Consider the following 19,774-nt stretch of genomic DNA (forward strand, 5'->3'; position numbering starts at 1 on the left):
GCATGATGCTATGTATATCATCTGAGGTGCGGTGTTCTTGCGTGGAACCAAATCACCGTCAATGTCCACAGGTCACACCGGGCAAGATATAGATATTGTGTGTACAGCGACGTAGAGTTGCGCCATGTCCTGTTATAGTGTGAACATATGCCGACAAAAGCCTGATATTTATATACCCTTACGGTCAGCCATAACATTACAACTAATCCCATAATATTGTGTGTGTCCCCCATTGAGGCCTGGACCCCACTAGATCTCCACCGATCCCTGTGTATATGGAGACGTCAGCGGTAGATCCTGTTGGTGCGGCCTCCATGCGTCAGACTTGTGCAATGAAAGGGTTACTGTGTCCGAACAGTGTTTAGGTAGGTGTGCACGTCACATGGTCGTGATGCCAGGACACAAGGTCTCCAATATGACATTACCCAAACTATTAGGGCCCCTTCACACGGAGGATACGCTGGCTGATTCTGAACATGTAAACGTTCCGAATCAGCGGCGTTTAAAACAGATCCCATTGCTATGGGAGCCGGCATACGTGCGCTCCCCATAGAAATTAATGGGCTGCTTTTTTCCATTCACTTCTATGGGGAGCGCACGTATGCCGGCTCCCATAGAAAGCAATGGGATCTGTTTTAAACACTGCGGATTCGAAACGTTTACACGTTCAGAATCAGCGTATCCTCCGTGTGAAGGGGCGCCTTCTCTCCCCCATGTAGGTGACTCATGTTCTTTTCTGTCCATTTGATGTGACATGGGATCCATCAGACTAAGGGTTAGTTTACACGTAAATAAGGTGTGGCTTATTTTGGCACCAGAAAAAAACGCTTCCTAATTAGGAAGCTTTTATTTTGGACCTTGCCAAGCTTTTTTTGGAGCTTTTTTTTTTGTAAAAACAGCTTTAAAAAAAAAAAGGCAGTCTGTTTTCCCCTCCTGTAAAGTGAATGGGCTGAAAAAACCACGTGGCGTTTTTTTCCGTGCGGTTTTTGCAAAAAAAAGCGTTGCTTATTTTTGCAAAAAAACACGCGGTTTTCGCCTCCCATTCACTTCTATTGCTTTCTTCAGGCGGAAAACGCCTGAAGAAAGGTCATGCCGCTTCTTTTTCTCTGCTAGCAGTCTACATAGACCACTATTGTAAAGGGGCTGATTTTGAAGCGAAATCCGCTGTCAAAATCAGCCTCTTTGCCCCCTTGTGAACTAGCCCCAAGTCTTCTTCCATTGCTCCGTGCTCCAGTTCTGATGCTCACCTGCCTGTTGTAGACTTGAACCCCTTCTCCGTATACAGGCCTGTATATACCGGAATCTTTCTATCACCGCCAGCAAGAACTTTTACAGCAATTTGTTTTACAGCAGCAAGTCTGTGCGATCAAACCGGACAGGATGGCCGTCCCTTCCCTGCATACATCAATGAGCCTCTGATGCCAATGAACTTGTTCACCAGTTGTCCTTCCTTGGAGTATTTTTGGTAGGTACCATTATATACTGGGTACACCCTTTAAGACCTGCTGTATGCAGATGAGATGCAATGACCCTGTTTGGTTTTAATGTTGTTTTCTAAGGGCTGATCATCAATCGTATAATCATGGACACTCGCTTCCTCAGTGCAATGTCAGTTACTATCCAGGTTCTATCTAGCACTATTTGGGACTATGATTGGGTCTTTGTGGGCAATATGGGGACGATTTAGAGCTGTTTAGATACTATCAGAGTCCTTGCAATATGAAAGCTGTGTCCTGATTGGTTGCAAGTGTAAAAAAAAATACTCTGCTTTGCACCGGTTTTTGTTCCTCTTTCCCAGTATCTTCGTTCTATGGGCTCTTGGTGGGTAAAGTGTGATATTATTTTGATATCTACGGCATTTGCACATATTGTTGTAACTTTTTCTATTTGCAGAAACTTGAGAGACATGAAAATGTCCTGACACAGTGAGCAATATCATATTAGTAGCTGCTATGGAGAGAGGTGGACTCAAACCTTCAAACCAAGGCTGTTTTCACACATGTAAGTCTTATTTACTGACCTGATGACAGGGAGACAGGCTCTTAGCATTACAGTTATCTCTGCCTCCTCATGGAATACTATAGGGACAGTATTTGGTGGGGTGGCAGGGACACCTAGCCTCATAGATAACTAATGTTAGGAGTCTGCCTCTATGCACTGTGATCAGGCTATTAAATCCAACTCGCGCACAACTAAGTTTTACTGCCGAAACGCAGTTGTGTGAAACCCGCCTCGGGGTAATGTTCTTAAAATACACTCATATAGTATGAAGAAATGATTTGATATTTTATTGAGGTTTCTGATTATTAGGGATACATACATTGTGTAGATACGTTTGGCCGTCCAGGATTTGGATGGCTGCATACACAGTAATGAAGGTTTTTGGTTTTCTATGAGCCCATAAGATAGATATTCAGGCAGTGTTATTATAAATGATGAGCTCCTTAATGCTGCACAATCTGTCAGGAGATGATAGGTGTTGTAATCTCCTAAAAGGGTTAGAGCCCAGGATTGCAACCTATTGACTTTACGAAAAAGTGCTGAATGACCAATAAGATGGATGAAAGATAAGAGTGATTGCATATTTTCTCAGATGTGCTTATGATTTTCAAGATCTTTGCTTGCTGGACACATTTTAGAAGTTTGTTCATCCGGCACATATGCACATCATATGGACTGTGCACCTATGTGTACAGGACTAGGTTAGGATGTTCTGGTCTATACAGTGATAGCAGGGAGAGAGTGAAACATAAAATGTATTAGAAACGTACAGATTTTTCAGAATGCAATATGTTTATTTAAGGAATGGACAACCCCTCTAACTACAACCCTCAGTGTACAGCCTAGGAAGTGGAAATTGATTGGGAATTAAAGATTTCAGTCGCTTTTATCTAGTAAGTTTTGGCCGAACGTCATTTCAGTTTTTATAACACAAATCTGATCTTCATTTCTGCATGTTCGAAAGAGTAGTGCTCATCCTTTGCAGTGACCCAGTTGATGCCAATTTTGGATTCTTTGTGTTTACCCTTAATATACAGCCCGTTCAGGTGGGCAGAGAAGCAGGACTTGAACCACCAGCCGCCCCGGTACTGAAGCCCACAGTGAGCAGTGGCATGTTCATCGTTGTCCTCATCGAAGGTGGAGAACTTCATGTTGTTATGCTCAAACAGAGCGTCCCCTAGAAGACAATGCACATTTGTATGATATCAAATCCTGCAGGCTCCAGAGCTGAAATCTAACACACTCCCTTTAAAGTGGTTGTCTTAATAAGTCAGCTTTTCTTAAACAAAGATGGCGGGTCTTTTTTCTCTGACCCCTCCCCATGGATCATTGAAAATTGCTGTGTCTGCCCGCTTGTAACCCCTACCGCTTCTCTTTACCTGCATTTCCTCCAGTGAAATGGCCCAGCAGTAGTTTGTACTTCTCACACTCGCCCAAGAGCTTGAAGGAGGCGTATTTAGCAAAATACTTTACAGATTCAGAATCATGGAGGTCAACACGGATCTCCCATTTACCTGTGAAATACCAAACAGGATTAGAAAGAATACTTTTACCATAGTTTGTTTAATGAGAAATTAGCTGTGTCTTAAGGAGAGTGTTTAAGGAGAGGTCTCATCTTGTGGGAGACAGTGAAGTGCACGATGGTGAGGACAGGGCCATATGTGATGAAGGCAATATCATGTGACCTGCCACTAAATGCAAGTGGAAAGAACAGATCACATGGTAAGCAGCAGAGTCTCCAGAAGCACAGAGTATTTCAGGAAAGGAGTATGCTGGTGCAGTCATAAAGCATGGAGGCAGGGAGGACTTTAATACACAAATTACCATGGACGGTTATTCTATATATGTTCTCATTTCCCAGCCAAAACTCCTGGCGACTTCCAAATCCTTCTTTGTAAGATTTCCAGTTACGGGTGAAATCCACAGATCCATCCCAGCGCCTGTGAAACACCTACACACAGAGGAAAAGAGGTCGGTATGAATGTCCCTGAACCTAAAGAGGTTTGTATTATTATGTATATATATATATTATTATGTATATTGCTAAATTAACAGGACGTTTGCTATAGGGCCCAAACATCTTATAAAATGTCTGAGTTGATTTTGAGGGCTGCAGTTGCAACTGGGGCTAATGTCTGCATGTAATAAAACAACTCTACATGTCCTGATTACTTTTTGCAAAACAAATTACAACCCCCAATACACACGCAAAAGCTTCAGATCTACTTTTGACTTACAATCCATCCGCCTCCATCAGTGTGCATGTCACAATAGACTTTCATTGGTTTGCCATCAGGATATATGGTGTACCAGTCACTGATATGTGCCCCTCGTTCCAGCAGGTCCTTGCAGTCTTTGGCACCTTTAAAAAGGAGGTAGTTGTATTAGGAATGCCCTGTCCATATATCTATAGAACAGGTATGGCTGCCTTCTCTGGGTGTCTGTGGTGCCTCCAGATATGAGGCTGTACAATATTGATTGTGATATCAGTTGTTGTACATATATACTATGCTTACATATACAACACGGGCTTCTATGGACAGTGACTATTCTGTCACTTGTTATAGGGGCCCTAATATAGCCCTGGACTTAGACTGTATTCACACATGCCTATTTTTCTGCTTATTTCTTTCTCAGTTTTACAAATATCTCAAAACTCAACATCAAAAACACCAAGGCGTTTACTATTGAAAATCTGTCAGAATTCTATTGGAATTTGTGCTAAACAACTCTTTTGCACCATGTTATTAACTGTTTTCCATACTCTGACACTTTCTGTGCCTTGTCTTTAGGTCTAAACACGACCTGTAAAGACAAGCGCTTGTCTTTTTGAACACTTGAAAAAGGGTCTCTCCCCGAAACGTACGTCGTGTTTAGATCTAAATAAAGTATTGGATTTCTACAATCAATCTCTGAGAGCGCAGTCCTTGGCGATTTCCATTGGATTTCTCCTCAGTCCGATTACTGATCTTATACACCCCTGGGTGTCCGGACCTGCTCGCTCCCTTGTACCAGAGAGGAACCCTCTGCAAATTGGTTCCAGTGTGTTTAAAGTAGTTGTGAATTCTTCACAACTTGACAAGGTGAGAGTTCTAAATTTATCACTTTGAATTACTACACTATGCAGCTCGGTGCTGTCTTTCTGTTTTCTTTTTGCCTGACAAGTGGGAACAGCTAACCCCTCGTTCACATATGCGTTGGTGTTCTGTATGGGGAGTCTGCATGGGGACCCCACCGAATGGAATACCAAACACAATTGCAAGCGCTGTGCAGTAAAAGCACACAGCTCCCCATAGACTATAATGGGGTCCGTGTGCTTGCTGTCAGATCTCCGCAGGGAACATGCAGACAGGAGAGTAGTTCACAATCTACTTTCCTGTCCGCATGATTCGTGCAGGCAGCGTGCGGCAAGCACTCGGACCCCATTATAGTCTATGGGGATCCGTTTGCTTTTACTGCACACCACTTGCAATTGTGTTTTGTATTCCATTTGGGTGGACTCCCCCGGACGGAAACCAATGCAGATGTGAACGAGGGGTTACTTCGAAAGGGGTGGGGCATGAGATGTGAAGCTTTGTACCTAGAGAGGAATTGATTAATCTGGCACACATTGTGTAGTCTAAATTGTATTTGGGGGAGTTCACACGGAGTAAAGTGGAGCTCAATCTGGCACGTATACACGTGCCGGCAGATGGCGCGCTCAAAATGCTCCCATTGATTTCAATGGGAGTTCGGATCGTATATGCGGCATTATTTTGCGGCCGTGATTTGGCCGCAAAATAGCGCCGCGTATACGATCCGAACTCCCATTGAAATCAATGGAAGCGTATACGGCCTGCAAAGTCTCACACGGCATATACGTGCCACATCACGCGGCACGTTACTCCGTGTGAACTCCCCCTTACTGTGGATTCCCGTTGGGTACTCCGGCTTGTTCCCACACTCCAAAGAGAGATTGTCAGCTCTACTTGGGACAAAATCTCCAAAATCTGTTGCCTCAACCTTAGACAATATTAGTAAATATTCTCCCATGAGTTAATAACAACCAGATTTTCAGAAAAATGTATTTTCCTAGCTTTACAAAGGAAGGAACTTGCTGAATGCTAGCGCCTCAGTGTGGTCATTTTGCAAAATACATTGTGTGACTATAATGAAAATAGCCTGGATGAAGCATCTGTGGCTGATGGGTGCGGGTCAGTAGTGGATCTGCACCGAAAAGTTGTAGAATAATTCTGATGGTGAAGTTTGGCACATGTGTATATCTATAAGCTTATTGTATGGTAAGCTGAGGCTGACATAGCTCATATGATGGAAAGCATTACATGACTTACCATGATATTCCACTGGGACGTCACAGCATCTTCTATCTTCTGTGTGAAGGAGGAGAGACAGATAGTTATACATGATACAAATATTGCCCTGACCAAAATGAGCAAGACTGCCTTAGGCCCAAAATGTAACTGAGCCTTATAAGGGTAACCGTATAGGGGTACTCCAGTCTGAGGCATCTATCTCCTGTGTACTGGAGAGGTGATAAATATGAGATGAGCCTGGTCCGACCACTGTGACCCCTGCTGATCACCAGAACAGAACAGGGAGCAAGAAGAGTCTACATGGAGTGATGGAGCAGTGTGTCCCTGCCCACTATTCAAAGTCTATGCAACAGATGAGAACAGCCAAACATAATACCGCCACATAGTCCCCCAATATTTAGGAGTGTGATAGCAATAGTGAATTATCTACCCAGTGTGCGGCATAGCAACAACCATTCTAGAAGTGTTTAAAATTATTGGTTTCCTTACCTATTTCCTCAGCATGGGCCAGTACAGCCAGCAGCAGGGTCAACAGTACACTCCACATGGTTGCTGTTGACTGATGGTTTCAGTAGCGTCATTGGGGACAGAGCGACTTTATATAATAATTTTGTAAACTCCACCCTGTGTGTTCTCTAAGCTTTCTATAGGACCAAGGATGGTGATAGAGTCACAATCAAAGACAAAGGATCAACTTTGGACAGAGTGAGGGCCAGAATAGTGACCGCCAAGGTGGAGTCATGAAATATGTCACCATAGTAAGTCCTATCAGCTCGTACTGGAGATAAGGGTTAATACAGTAAAGAGTCATGTAAGACCAGTAAATATGTAGCATGATAAACCAGGGCATTAATGGGATCTGTAGTGCTGACCCCACCTGGTACAAGAACATCTGTGCCCTATACGTATACATGGCTCCACCTTAGGTCTATAGGTAACATGGCTGTGACTAATATTATTAACATGTACATGAAAGTCTCATTTATCTTCTGTGCTTTAGAAATCCGCACAACTTCATCTGGACCATGAGAGAAATCCAGCCTGCAGTCAGGGAAGAATGTATGGTTAGTTAGTAGAACATGATATGGAAGCTAGTACAGTGTGCGGTTCTCAGGGACCGTATCATATGTGGTAGGCTTAGGCCGGGTTCACATGATGTAATGTGGTACGTAGACACCGCGGGAGGTTTTGCGGGCCGTATACGCTCCCATTGTTTTCAATGGGAGCCGGTACCGTATACACGGCGCTATTTTGCGGCCGTGATTTTGCACCGGCCGCAAAATAGAGCCGCGTATACGGTACTGGCTCCCATTGAAAACAATGGGAGCGTATACAGCCTGCAAAACCTCCTGCGGCGTCTACGTACCACATTACGTGCCATAATACATCGTGTGAACCCGGCCTTAGATACACAATCTCAGCAGCACAGTATTACACATGGTAAGGTTACATACAACAGCATAGTGACATAGCAGGATTAGATACAGCAGTTCAGTAGACTGTATGAAACATGATAGGATTAGATATATGCCCTCAGCAGGTATCATGGTGCATGCTAGGATTATAGCCAACATCCATGAGAGTATTAGATACAGTGGTTCAGCAGACAGTGTCACATGTGATAGACTTAGATACAGCGACTAAGCTGACAATATCACATACTGTATGGAGCATAGGAGTAACAAGTACAGTGACTTGTTACTAAGAAAATTCTAAATAACTTAGATACAACTTTATAACTAACAGTATTACAAATGATATGATTAGATACACAGAACCTGTAGACAGGTATTGTACAAGTTAGTCTTAGATACATCCAAGGAGTGACTAGTATCTCTCATGACTAACTTAGATCTACTGACTTGCGTTAGGTTCACACTAGTGTTCAGTCTAATCCTACCGAGGCTCCGCTTAAATCGGCGGAGAGAAAAGTCCATCAAGCAGGACTATACTCTTTGCCTATTTCATACTGAAATTGGAGGAAACCAGTCGGACCTCATTATAGTCTGTATGGGGTCTGTGGATAACCACTTTTTTTAATCTTGCAGGCTTTCTGTCCTTAAGGTCTGCATGGGGAGCTGAAGAATGGAAACTGAGCGCTAGTGTGAACCTAGCCTGAAGGGAGTATCCCATCTCATAAATGATGGAGTATGGTAGGAAAAACAGTGACGGGAACACCCCCCTAAACCTGCAGTGCAGCCCCTTCATTTTCTGAATGGGTGGAGGTCTACAGTTGCATCACATCATGATACTAGCTTATGCTGATTACATGAATTCCCTTTTGAGAACACACTATAATATATCATAAGCTTAGATACACTTAAAGGGGTTGTCTAGGATGATCTATCCTTAGCATAGGTGATTGGTAGGGTTCCAACTCCAGACAATCCCTGGCAATTCACTGTTTGCAGCAGCCACTACTAGCGTAGCTCCATACCTTGTGTAGTGGCCAGGTACGTTCCATTCAAGTCAATGGGGCTGTGCTTGCAGGTTGTCTGGAGTCAGACCCCCACTGTTCTGCTACTGATCACCCATCCTAATAGTATACTGCTGGACAAACTCTTTAACCTGTTCATCTTTTTTCTATAATTTCATGCCCTTATTTCTTGGAATTTCTATACGGATTTCCTTCTGTAAACACCAGGTGGCCGATTTATCTCACACGAGCTGATAGTGCTCAGAATAGCCATATCTAGTATGTATCAGCATTGAGGGTATCACTAGAAACACCTTTGAGTATTGAAATATCACGCACACCCCTGATAACCAATAGTATATAACCTACAGCAACTCAGCAACTGGCAGTCAGACAATGGGGCAGTTTGGCGGGGACGAGCCTGACCCAGAGGGGACCCCATTTTGGTTTATGCCCATGTTACTCACCACCAGTGAATTATATACTATGCATGTCTGCTATTGTATCACCCACTGACCACCAGGGATTACGTGCTACACTTTACCTCTGATTACAAAGAACTGAGGTGAACATGTATAGTACTAGATCGTGTATGTAACCCTAAAGATCGGAGATTGGATATAGAAGATGTATGCACCTTATATACCATCACCTGCTAGGGGTCTAGGCACTGTATAACACTGACATTATAAATTGGCCCTCGAATATACCACAGTTTGTCATGGACCAGGGCTGTATATATATGGGGGGGCCTTTTGGTTTTTTGGGTTTTTTTATTCAAAAGTTTTATTTATTTTCAAAAAGTGATAACAATACAGAAATCGTAAGAACTGTCGCTTACAGAGTGTATGGAATTAAAACAACACACAATCAGCAGAAGTTCAATATTCACAAGGGCGTAAAATAGAAAACATTACAAAGTCGTCAAATAGGCAGCATTTCAAAATCACAGACAGTAAAGGGAAAGGTGAAAGAGGGCACAGACAAAGAAGAAACATTGAGGAGACGTAAGACAAGAGACAAAGACTGAGGGGGGGGGGGAGAGGGAGGGGGAGTAGGCCAGTCGCTAAGTCAGCGCTTTTGTATCAGCCAGGGTGTCCAGATCCTAAGGTACTTATCGTGTGTGCGAGAGGACCAGCAAAGCAGCTCTTCAAATCTGGCGATCTGATTTACCTTGTCTTTGAAATGTGAAATTGGGGGGGATTCTCTCTGCATCCAGAAAAGCGGGATCAATGATTTTGCCGCAGACAGTAGATGTGTTACAAGTTTGTCTTTGGAAGGACTGTACTCCTTGGAGGGTAAAGAAAGAAAAATCATCTCAGGGGTGATTTGAAAGTAGGGGTAGCTCACTAGCCTTATGTAAGATTGGATCTCAGCCCAATATTGGACTATGACCGGACAGTTCCACCAAATATATAAGTAGGAGCCGGGTCCTGTCAAGCACCTCCAGCATCTGTCTGAAGAGTGAAGTTTCTTGTCAAATAGCCATTCCGGAGTACGGTACCACCGGGCAAGTAGCTTGTAGCTGTTTTCTTGAAGCCTGATGCATGGGGAAAAGCCATGAGAGGCGGAAAGGATGGCATCTATGTCGTCGGGCGACAGGGACAGGCCGAGTTCCTTCTCCCACGCCGAGACAAACTTAGGTTTGAAGTGGTCCGGAGGGGCCACGAAGCGATGCAGGAAGGTAGATACACCGCGAAGTAGCAATGTTTTGGAGGCCAATAATTTTTCAAACTCCGTTAGGTGGGTGCGGAAAGAGAATTTTCCCTGGAGATCTGCAAGGACAGATGACAGATGTTGTCTATGTAAGAACGTCAGTTTGACCTCCGAAAGAAGTTGGCACACATCGGTCGCTGGTAGCAAGCCCGTGGGAGTGGTGATGTCAAGGAGGGAAAGGGATTTGAATTTATCCCACATGTCTTTGTTGACCGTAGTGCCCCGGCCACGCAGGTAAGGGAGAAGATTGAGTGGTAGGAGGGGTGAGGGCTTCGGCATCAGCCTTTTGGGTTTTTTTTTGGCCCTAATCAGTAATTTTACCGCATTGGTATTTGTGCTTGAGTATAAGCAGGTGGGGAGCTAGTTTACCCCAATTTTTTTTTTAATAGTGAAGGCAGAAAATGGCACATGACCGTGCACATATTTGCAAGCTTCTAACTGATTTGGATTAATTGTCTTTATTTTGGACATTCCTTAGTAAACCCTCCTGAATAAATTAGTCGCAGCCTTGGTAAGTCTACCCATGGTGTATTCCTCACTCAGCCCATGCTGTGTATAGATGTTGCAGTATAATATATTCTGAGCTGCAAGGACTTATACGTTAAATCTGGAGCGTCTAAGGGTGCATTCACACTGAGTAAACGCTAGCTTATTCTGAACGTAAAACACGTTCAGAATAAGCGGCGTCTAAAGCAGCTCCATTCATTTCTATGGGAGCGGGGATACGAGCGCTCCCCATAGAAATGAATGGGCTGCTTCTTTCACTCCGTGCAGTCCCATTGAAGTGAATGGGGAGTGCCGGCGTATACGGCAAGCTCTGCTCATGCCGGAGCGTACACGCCGGCACTCCCCATTCACTTCAATGGGACTGCACGGAGTGAAAGAAGCAGCCCATTCATTTCTATGGGGAGCGCTCGTATCCCCGCTCCCATAGAAATGAATGGAGCTGCTTTAGACGCCGCTTATTCTGAACGTGTTTTATGTTCAGAATAAGCTAACGTTTACTCAGTGTGAATGCACCCTAACAGCGATTGAAGTCTAAGTAACGGCAATTCCACAAGTGTCCAGTGGTGGCAGCAGAGATACAACAGAAACCTCACAACCTCTACACTCTTATTACAACCCATCCACAAATCATGGACGCATCCAAAATTATTAGGACTGATACAGTGAGGTGAAAATGTGGATTACAATCACAATATTCTGTTCATTCTCCTCCATCATAAAAAAAGAAAGCACTCACTCAATTTATTTTAATAGATACCGGAAAGAAAGTGGCCTATTTTTATGGACAGTCCTGAAATTTACAGACCTTAGCATCTCTGGGGAGCAAGAAAGCAGAATCAATGGATATACTTGTCATCCAGCTTTCTAAGAAATAGATATAGCCATGAAATGACTGCAGCTGGACGTGAGGGTGAGCTTATTGCATCAGAAGCTTAGGTAAACCTCCAAAGGTACGGTATAGTACAGCAGTATGTCAGAGAGCTGCCACCAGGGCATAAGGTTCTCTCTATATAATGGGACTGATACAGTTCCACTGTGACCTTCTTCCCATCTATACATGGCGGTATGTGCTATGTGGCTACAGAGTGAAGACTAGGCCTGCTGGTAACAGGGTGTCAATCCACACTTATGTGCTATTTAGGTGAGCGTCATCATGCTCCATTCATTGCATAAATCCATATCTTTGGGCCACAGCATTCTCTGTACTTCATGTTGATCATGAACACTAGATGGCAGCACAACTCAGTGTAACAATGGTCTTCACTAAAAATGTACCGTAATCTGTGCACCTTTGTTTCTCTGTGGGGTAAAAGTTATGCAAAAATTGCCTGAAATGTCCTCCCACATAGACCAAGTACGTTTGTTTCTGTGACAGTCGGGACTTACCTTTGCTGCAGCGTCTGTAACTACAACCTGAATTACACCTGTTATAAGTGATCAGAAACCGTGAAATGTATGATACTATCTACTGAGATGGTGTGACAAGTCCTACCATATGTGATAAGTTCTGTATAGCTGTGTATCAAAATCTATCATGTGTGATACTGTCAGCAGAGCTGCTATTGTGTGATACGGTTTAATGTATTAGATTCCACCATGTATGATACAGTCTGCTTATCTAATCCTATCATATGTAGTACTGTTTGCAGAGCTGTGTATCTAATCCTATCCTGTGTGATACTGTCTGCTGAGCTGTGTATCTAATCCTATCCTGTGTGATACTGTCTGCTGAGCTGTGTATCTAATCCTATCCTGTGTGATACTGTATACTGAGCTGTGTATCTAATCCTATCCTGTGTGATACTGTATACTGAGCTGTGTATCTAATCCTATCCTGTGTGATAGTCTGCTGAGCTGTGTATCTAATCCTATCCTGTGTGATACTGTATACTGAGCTGTGTCTCTAATCCTATCCTGTGTGATACTGTATACTGAGCTGTGTATCTAATCCTATCCTGTGTGATAGTCTGCTGAGCTGTGTTATCTAATCCTATCCTGTGTGATACTGTATACTGAGCTGTGTCTCTAATCCTATCCTGTGTGATAGTCTGCTGAGCTGTGTATCTAATCCTATCCTGTGTGATACAGTCTGCTGAGCTGTGTATCTAATCCTATCCTGTGTGATACTGTATACTGGGCTGTGTATCTAATCCTATCCTGTGTGATACTGTATACTGAGCTGTGTATCTAATCCTATACTGTATACTGAGCTGTGTATCTAATCCTATCCTGTGTGATAGGATTAGATACACAGCTCAGCAGACTATCACACAGGATAGGATTAGATACACAGCTCAGTATACAGTATAGGATTAGATACACAGCTCAGCAGACTATCATGTGTGATACAGTCTGCTGAGCTGTGTATCTAATCCTATCCTGTGTGATACTGTATACTGAGCTGTGTATCTAATCCTATCCTGTGTGATAGTCTGCTGAGCTGTGTATCTAATCCTATCCTGTGTGATACAGTCTGCTGAGCTGTGTATCTAATCCTATCCTGTGTGATACTGTATACTGAGCTGTGTATCTAATCCTGTCCTGTGTGATACAGTCTGCTGAGCTGTGTATCTAATCCTATCCTGTGTGATACAGTCTTCTGAGCTGTGTATCTAATCCTATCCTGTGTGATACTGTCTGCTGAGCTGTGTATCTAATCCTATCCTGTGTGATACTGTATACTGAGCTGTGTATCTAATCCTATCCTGTGTGATAGTCTGCTGAGCTGTGTATCTAATCCTATCCTGTGTGATACAGTCTGCTGAGCTGTGTATCTAATCCTATCCTGTGTGATACTGTATACTGGTCTGTGTATCTAATCCTATCCTGTGTGATACTGTATACTGAGCTGTGTATCTAATCCTATCCTGTGTGATACTGTATACTGAGCTGTGTATCTAATCCTATCCTGTGTGATACTGTATACTGAGCTGTGTATCTAATCCTATACTGTATACTGAGCTGTGTATCTAATCCTATCCTGTGTGATACAGTCTGCTGAGCTGTGTATCTAATCCTATCCTGTGTGATACTGTCTGCTGAGCTGTGTATCTAATCCTATCCTGTGTGATACTGTCTGCTGAGCTGTGTATCTAATCCTATCCTGTGTGATACTGACTGCTGAGCTGTGTATCTAATCCTATCCTGTGTGATACTGTATACTGAGCTGTGTATCTAATCCTATCCTGTGTGATACTGTATACTGAGCTGTGTATCTAATCCTATCCTGTGTGATACTGTATACTGAGCTGTGTATCTAATCCTATCCTGTGTGATACTGTATACTGAGCTGTGTATCTAATCCTATCCTGTGTGATACTGTCTGCTGAGCTGTGTATCTAATCCTATCCTGCGTGATACTGTATACTGAGCTGTGTATCTAATGCTATCCTGTGTGATACTGTATACTGAGCTGTGTATCTAATCCTATCCTGTGTAATACTGTATACTGAGCTGTGTATCTAATCCTATCCTGTGTGATACTGTATACTGAGCTGTGTATCTATTCCTATCCTGTGTAATACTGTATACTGAGCTGTGTATCTAATCCTATCCTATGTGATACTGACTGCTGAGCTTTGTATCTAATCCTATCCTGTGTGATACTGTCTGCTGAGCTGTGTATCTAATCCTATCCTATGTGATACTGACTGCTGAGCTTTGTATCGAATCCTATCCTGTGTGATACTGTATACTGAGCTGTGTATCTAATCCTATCCTGTGTGATACAGTCTGCTGAGCTGTGTATCTAATCCTATCCTGTGTGATACTATACTGAGCTGTGTATCTAATCCTATCCTGTGTGATACAGTCTGCTGAGCTGTGTATCTAATCCTATCCTGTGTGATACTGTATACTGAGCCACTATATCCAATCCTGTCATGTGATACAGTCTGCCGAGCTGCAGCATGTAAGATAATGTCTGCTCAATGAACAGCTTTACATTCTTGAAAAATAGGGTTACATGCAAATTATTAATATTTTTATTTTTTTATTTTCTCTATTTTAGGAGCGACCCCATATATAGCATATATATAGCATGTATGGTGGGTGTTATATACATAATGACCCTTCAGCAGGATGACTGACTGTGACCTGTTTGCAGCTACAGACCTGGAGATCCATCGTTGCTTGGCCCCCATGCTCAGTGCATTCAGAAATAGATCCGCCTGTCATCCCATAGATCACATTACACCGGATTGTCATGTATAGGTGCACATATACTTATATATAGCCATCGTTTCTCAATGTTATGTCTGAATATTATAACCTCTTCTATGCAGTTTAACCCTTTGGCTACCTTCCTAAGTCAGTCCAATATGCATAAAAAAAATGATTATTGCCAAGAACTCAGCGAGGTAATTAGGAATCTAAAGGTATTTGCTGCTGTCATATGAATACTAATCTCCACCCCCGTCTCCTCTCCTCCCGGACTCTGTGGAGACCTCACAATAGCTCCTAGGAAGGAACACAGACATCCACAGTTAATCCCGCCGTCGTCATGGGAACGGCAGCCGAGAGCGTGCACGTACCAGCAGCAATGGCTTTCCAGAATTTTTATTCAGCGTTTTAATCAGCCTGTGCCAGTTATCAGGTGACCGAGGTCCCTCCATGACTCCTATTACAGGACTCCCTGCTGAGGGGATGTCAGATCTCTTAATATCACATACTTACCAAAACACAATCTGACCGCGCGTAAACTGTGTGGAGCTGCAGTGTTATTTTATAGGCATTAAAGGCGTTTCCCAGGCTTAATAATTGATTATCTATATTTAAGATAGGTCATCATTTGAACTGAAGACGCCCGGTCCCCATCAGTCAGCTGTTTGAAGGGCATTCAGGTGAGTGCCGCGGCCTCTTCACTATTTACCGAGCACAATTCCGGACATTTGTATAGAAGGTGTGCTTGGTATTACATGTCAGCCCCATTCCAACAAGCCATGTGACTGATAAACGTCAAACGGCTGATCTGAGGGGGTCCCGAGTGTTGGACACCCATAGATCTTCAGTTAAGACCTTATTCTAAGGATAGGTCATCACTGAAAGGGGCTGTCCAGGACCTGAAGGTAATGGATACTGATGATCTATCCACGGGGTAGATTGATATTATCAGATCAGTTGGGGTTCGTCACCTGGACCCAGTCTTGATTATGTTTTTTGGCCCCAGGAAGACATATAGTAGGTATACGGGCAGTAGCAGGCCTGCTCCTTTTCTAGAGAATGGGAGAGTAGCCGCAGTTCTAGGCACCACCACTACAGTGTACAGAGCTTTGTACACTGTATACAGCTTCCAGTCTGTACAGTGTAGTGGTGGGGACTGGAACTGCAACCCTGCGCCCATTCATTTGGCTGTATACCTAGGTTATGGATCCTGGCAGCTGAAACACCTGATTGGGACAGTGTTTTTGGAGACTTAGATAGGGATGGCCTGTCCATAACATAAATTATTAATGTAAGAACGGTGGCAATCTGCTCAGCTGACTGAAGGGACCGCAGTGCTCTAACGTATGTAATGTATATAGGTCCTTCTGGATCGGCTTTGCACCCCTAGACCCCTCCTCCAAACATTACTAACCTCCATGGTTTCTATAGCAGTGTCGTAATCATTCTAGCTAAATGTTGTTAGTGAAAGTGACTATTGTGACCGATGAGATATCAGATCTCCGGCCTCTCCCAGGGATTTTTATTTTGTTGAAAAATGTTATGGGATCTTCAATCCTTTATATAAAATAATTGATGTAATGCATATATTGTACAGACCATCACAGATAGGGAGAGTTATTAGGGTGCCCTGCACTAACTGTTATGAGTCTGACTCACTATATTTAGCAGCGTGTACTAACAGTCTGAGTTATGTAATATTCATGCTTTTTTTTTTTCATTTCCAGCCTCCTAGGAATAGACTCGCATATCCGTGCAAGGGCAGGTTCTCGTTATCTATTCCATCTGTTACCATGGATACCAGGAAAGTCCTTCAATGTCTCAATTTAGAAAGTATCTTATGCTTGTGTCACCCTTCATTGTACAGCGATCCAGAATATGGTGGAATTTTTATATTTAGAAGACTTAGGGCTAATTTTTAAAGGGCTTGATATTAACACTTATTAACTGCTACAGTAATTACAGCAACGGTAGAATATATGTTTTTGCTATGTACAAAAATATAACTACTATAATACTACTCCTATGTACAAGAATATAACTACTATAATACTACTCCTATGTACAAGAATATAACTACTATATTACTGCCTCCTATGTTCAAGAATATAACTACTATAATACTGCTCCTATGTTCAAGAATATAACTACTATAATACTACTCCTATGTACAAGAATATAACTACTATAATACTACCTCCTATGTACAAGAATATAACTACTATAATACTACTCCTATGTACAAGAATATAACTACTATAATACTACTCCTATGTACAAGAATATAACTACTATAATACTACTCCTATGTACAAGAATATAACTACTATAATACTACTCCTATGTACAAGAATATAACTACTATAATACTACTCCTATGTACAAGAATATAACTACTATATTACTGCCTCCTATGTACAAGAATATAACTACTATAATACTGCTCCTATGTTCAAGAATATAACTACTATAATACTGCTCCTATATACAAGAATATAACTACTATAATACTACTCCTATGTACAAGAATATAACTACTATAATACTGCTCCTTTGTACAAGAATATAACTACTATAATACTGCTCCTATGTACAAGAATATAACTACTATAATACTACTATGTACAAGAATATAACTACTATAATACTACCTCCTATGTACAAGAATATAACTACTATAATACTGCTCCTTTGTACAAGAATATAACTACTATAATACTGCTCCTATGTACAAGAATATAACTACTATAATACTGCTCCTATGTACAAGAATATAACTACTATAATACTGCTCCTATGTACAAGAATATAACTACTATAATACTACTCCTATGTACAAGAATATAACTACTATAATACTACTATGTACAAGAATATAACTACTATAATACTACTCCTATGTACAGGAATATAACTACTATAATACTACTCCTATGTACAAGAATATAACTACTATACTACCCCTATGTACAAGAATATAACTACTATAATACTGCTCCTATGTACAAGAATATAACTACTATAATACTACCTCCTATGTACAAGAATATAACTACTATAATACTACCTCCTATGTACAAGAATATAACTACTATAATACTACCTCCTATGTACAAGAATATAACTACTATAATACTACCTCCTATGTACAAGAATATAACTACTATAATACTGCTCCTATGTACAAGAATATAACTACTATAATACTACTCCTATGTACAAGAATATAACTACTATAATACTACTCCTATGTACAAGAATATAACTACTATACTACCCCTATGTACAAGAATATAACTACTATAATACTACCTCCTATGTACAAGAATATAACTACTATAATACTACCTCCTATGTACAAGAATATAACTACTATAATACTACTCCTATGTACAAGAATATAACTACTATAATACTACCTCCTATGTACAAGAATATAACTACTATAATACTACCTCCTATGTACAAGAATATAACTACTATAATACTACTCCGATGTACAAGAATATAACTGCTATAATACTACCTCCTATGTACAAGAATATAACTACTATAATACTACCTCCTATGTACAAGAATATAACTACTATAATACTACCTCCTATGTACAAGAATATAACTACTATAATACTGCTCCTATGTACTAGAATATAACTACTATAATACTGCTCCTATGTACAAGAATATAACTACTATAATACTGCTCCTATGTACAAGAATATAACTACTATAATACTACCTCCTATGTACAAGAATATAACTACTATAATACTACCTCCTATGTATAAGAATATAACTACTATAATACTTCTCCTATGTACAGGAATATTACTACTATAATACTGCTCCTATGTACAAGAATATAACTACTATAATACTGCCCCTATGTACAGGAATATAACTACTATAATACTACTCCTATGTACAGGAATATAACTACTATAATACTGCCCCTATGTACAAGAATATAACTACTATAATACTACTCCTATGTACAGGAATATAACTACTATAATACTACTTCTATGTACAGGAATATAACTACTATAATACTACCTCCTATGTACAAGAATATAACTACTATAATACTGCTCCTATGTACAAGAATATAACTACTATAATACTGCTCCTATGTACAAGAATATAACTACTATAATACTACCTCCTATGTACAGGAATATAACTACTATAATACTGCTCCTATGTACAAGGATATAACTACTATAATATTACCCCTATGTACAAGAATATAACTACTATAATACTGCCCACTATTAACCTTAACAGATTGTGGAGAGTATAACTGACTTATATAACTTTATATTATAAATTAATGGTGTATATAATTATTATTACTGTTTTAGTTTTTTGATCTCCATCAGGTTTCGGTGTCTTATATGGGCACAGCAGTGATATGATTCAGCAGACACACATATGGCTGTTCTTAGGTTTCTGAATATTACTCAGCTGGACCTGGGGCAGGAGATGTTGTAATCTGAACCCTTGACAGACTGTCACTTACCCCTGGGACTGGTGTCTGTGGGTTGTCACTCTGCTTATTTCAGGAGCAGACATGCCCTTTGCTTTGCTCTATATCCTGCCTTAGTCCTGACTACACTTTGTATAGTTACACTCACTATTTTGGCAACTCCAAATTTGC

The 19,774-nt window shown here is 41.3% G+C and overlaps 1 protein-coding gene across 1 annotated transcript; it reads right to left on the reverse strand.

Moving 5' to 3' along the window:
- Nucleotides 1-2,923: 2,923 nt before the first annotated feature.
- Nucleotides 2,924-6,436, reverse strand: LOC142185052 (ficolin-2-like). The gene is made up of 5 exons (XM_075260289.1): nucleotides 6,333-6,436; nucleotides 4,239-4,363; nucleotides 3,826-3,952; nucleotides 3,381-3,515; nucleotides 2,924-3,178 (listed from the first exon to the last, which is right to left on the reverse strand). Exons 1-5 carry the CDS (start codon nucleotides 6,403-6,405, stop codon nucleotides 2,925-2,927), a joined length of 714 nt encoding a protein of 237 aa, XP_075116390.1. The 5' UTR covers nucleotides 6,406-6,436; the 3' UTR covers nucleotide 2,924.
- Between the last annotated feature and the right edge of the window lie 13,338 nt (nucleotides 6,437-19,774).

The sequence above is a fragment of the Leptodactylus fuscus genome, chromosome 11, assembly GCF_031893055.1.
Source record: "Leptodactylus fuscus isolate aLepFus1 chromosome 11, aLepFus1.hap2, whole genome shotgun sequence".
NCBI lineage: Eukaryota > Metazoa > Chordata > Amphibia > Anura > Leptodactylidae > Leptodactylus > Leptodactylus fuscus.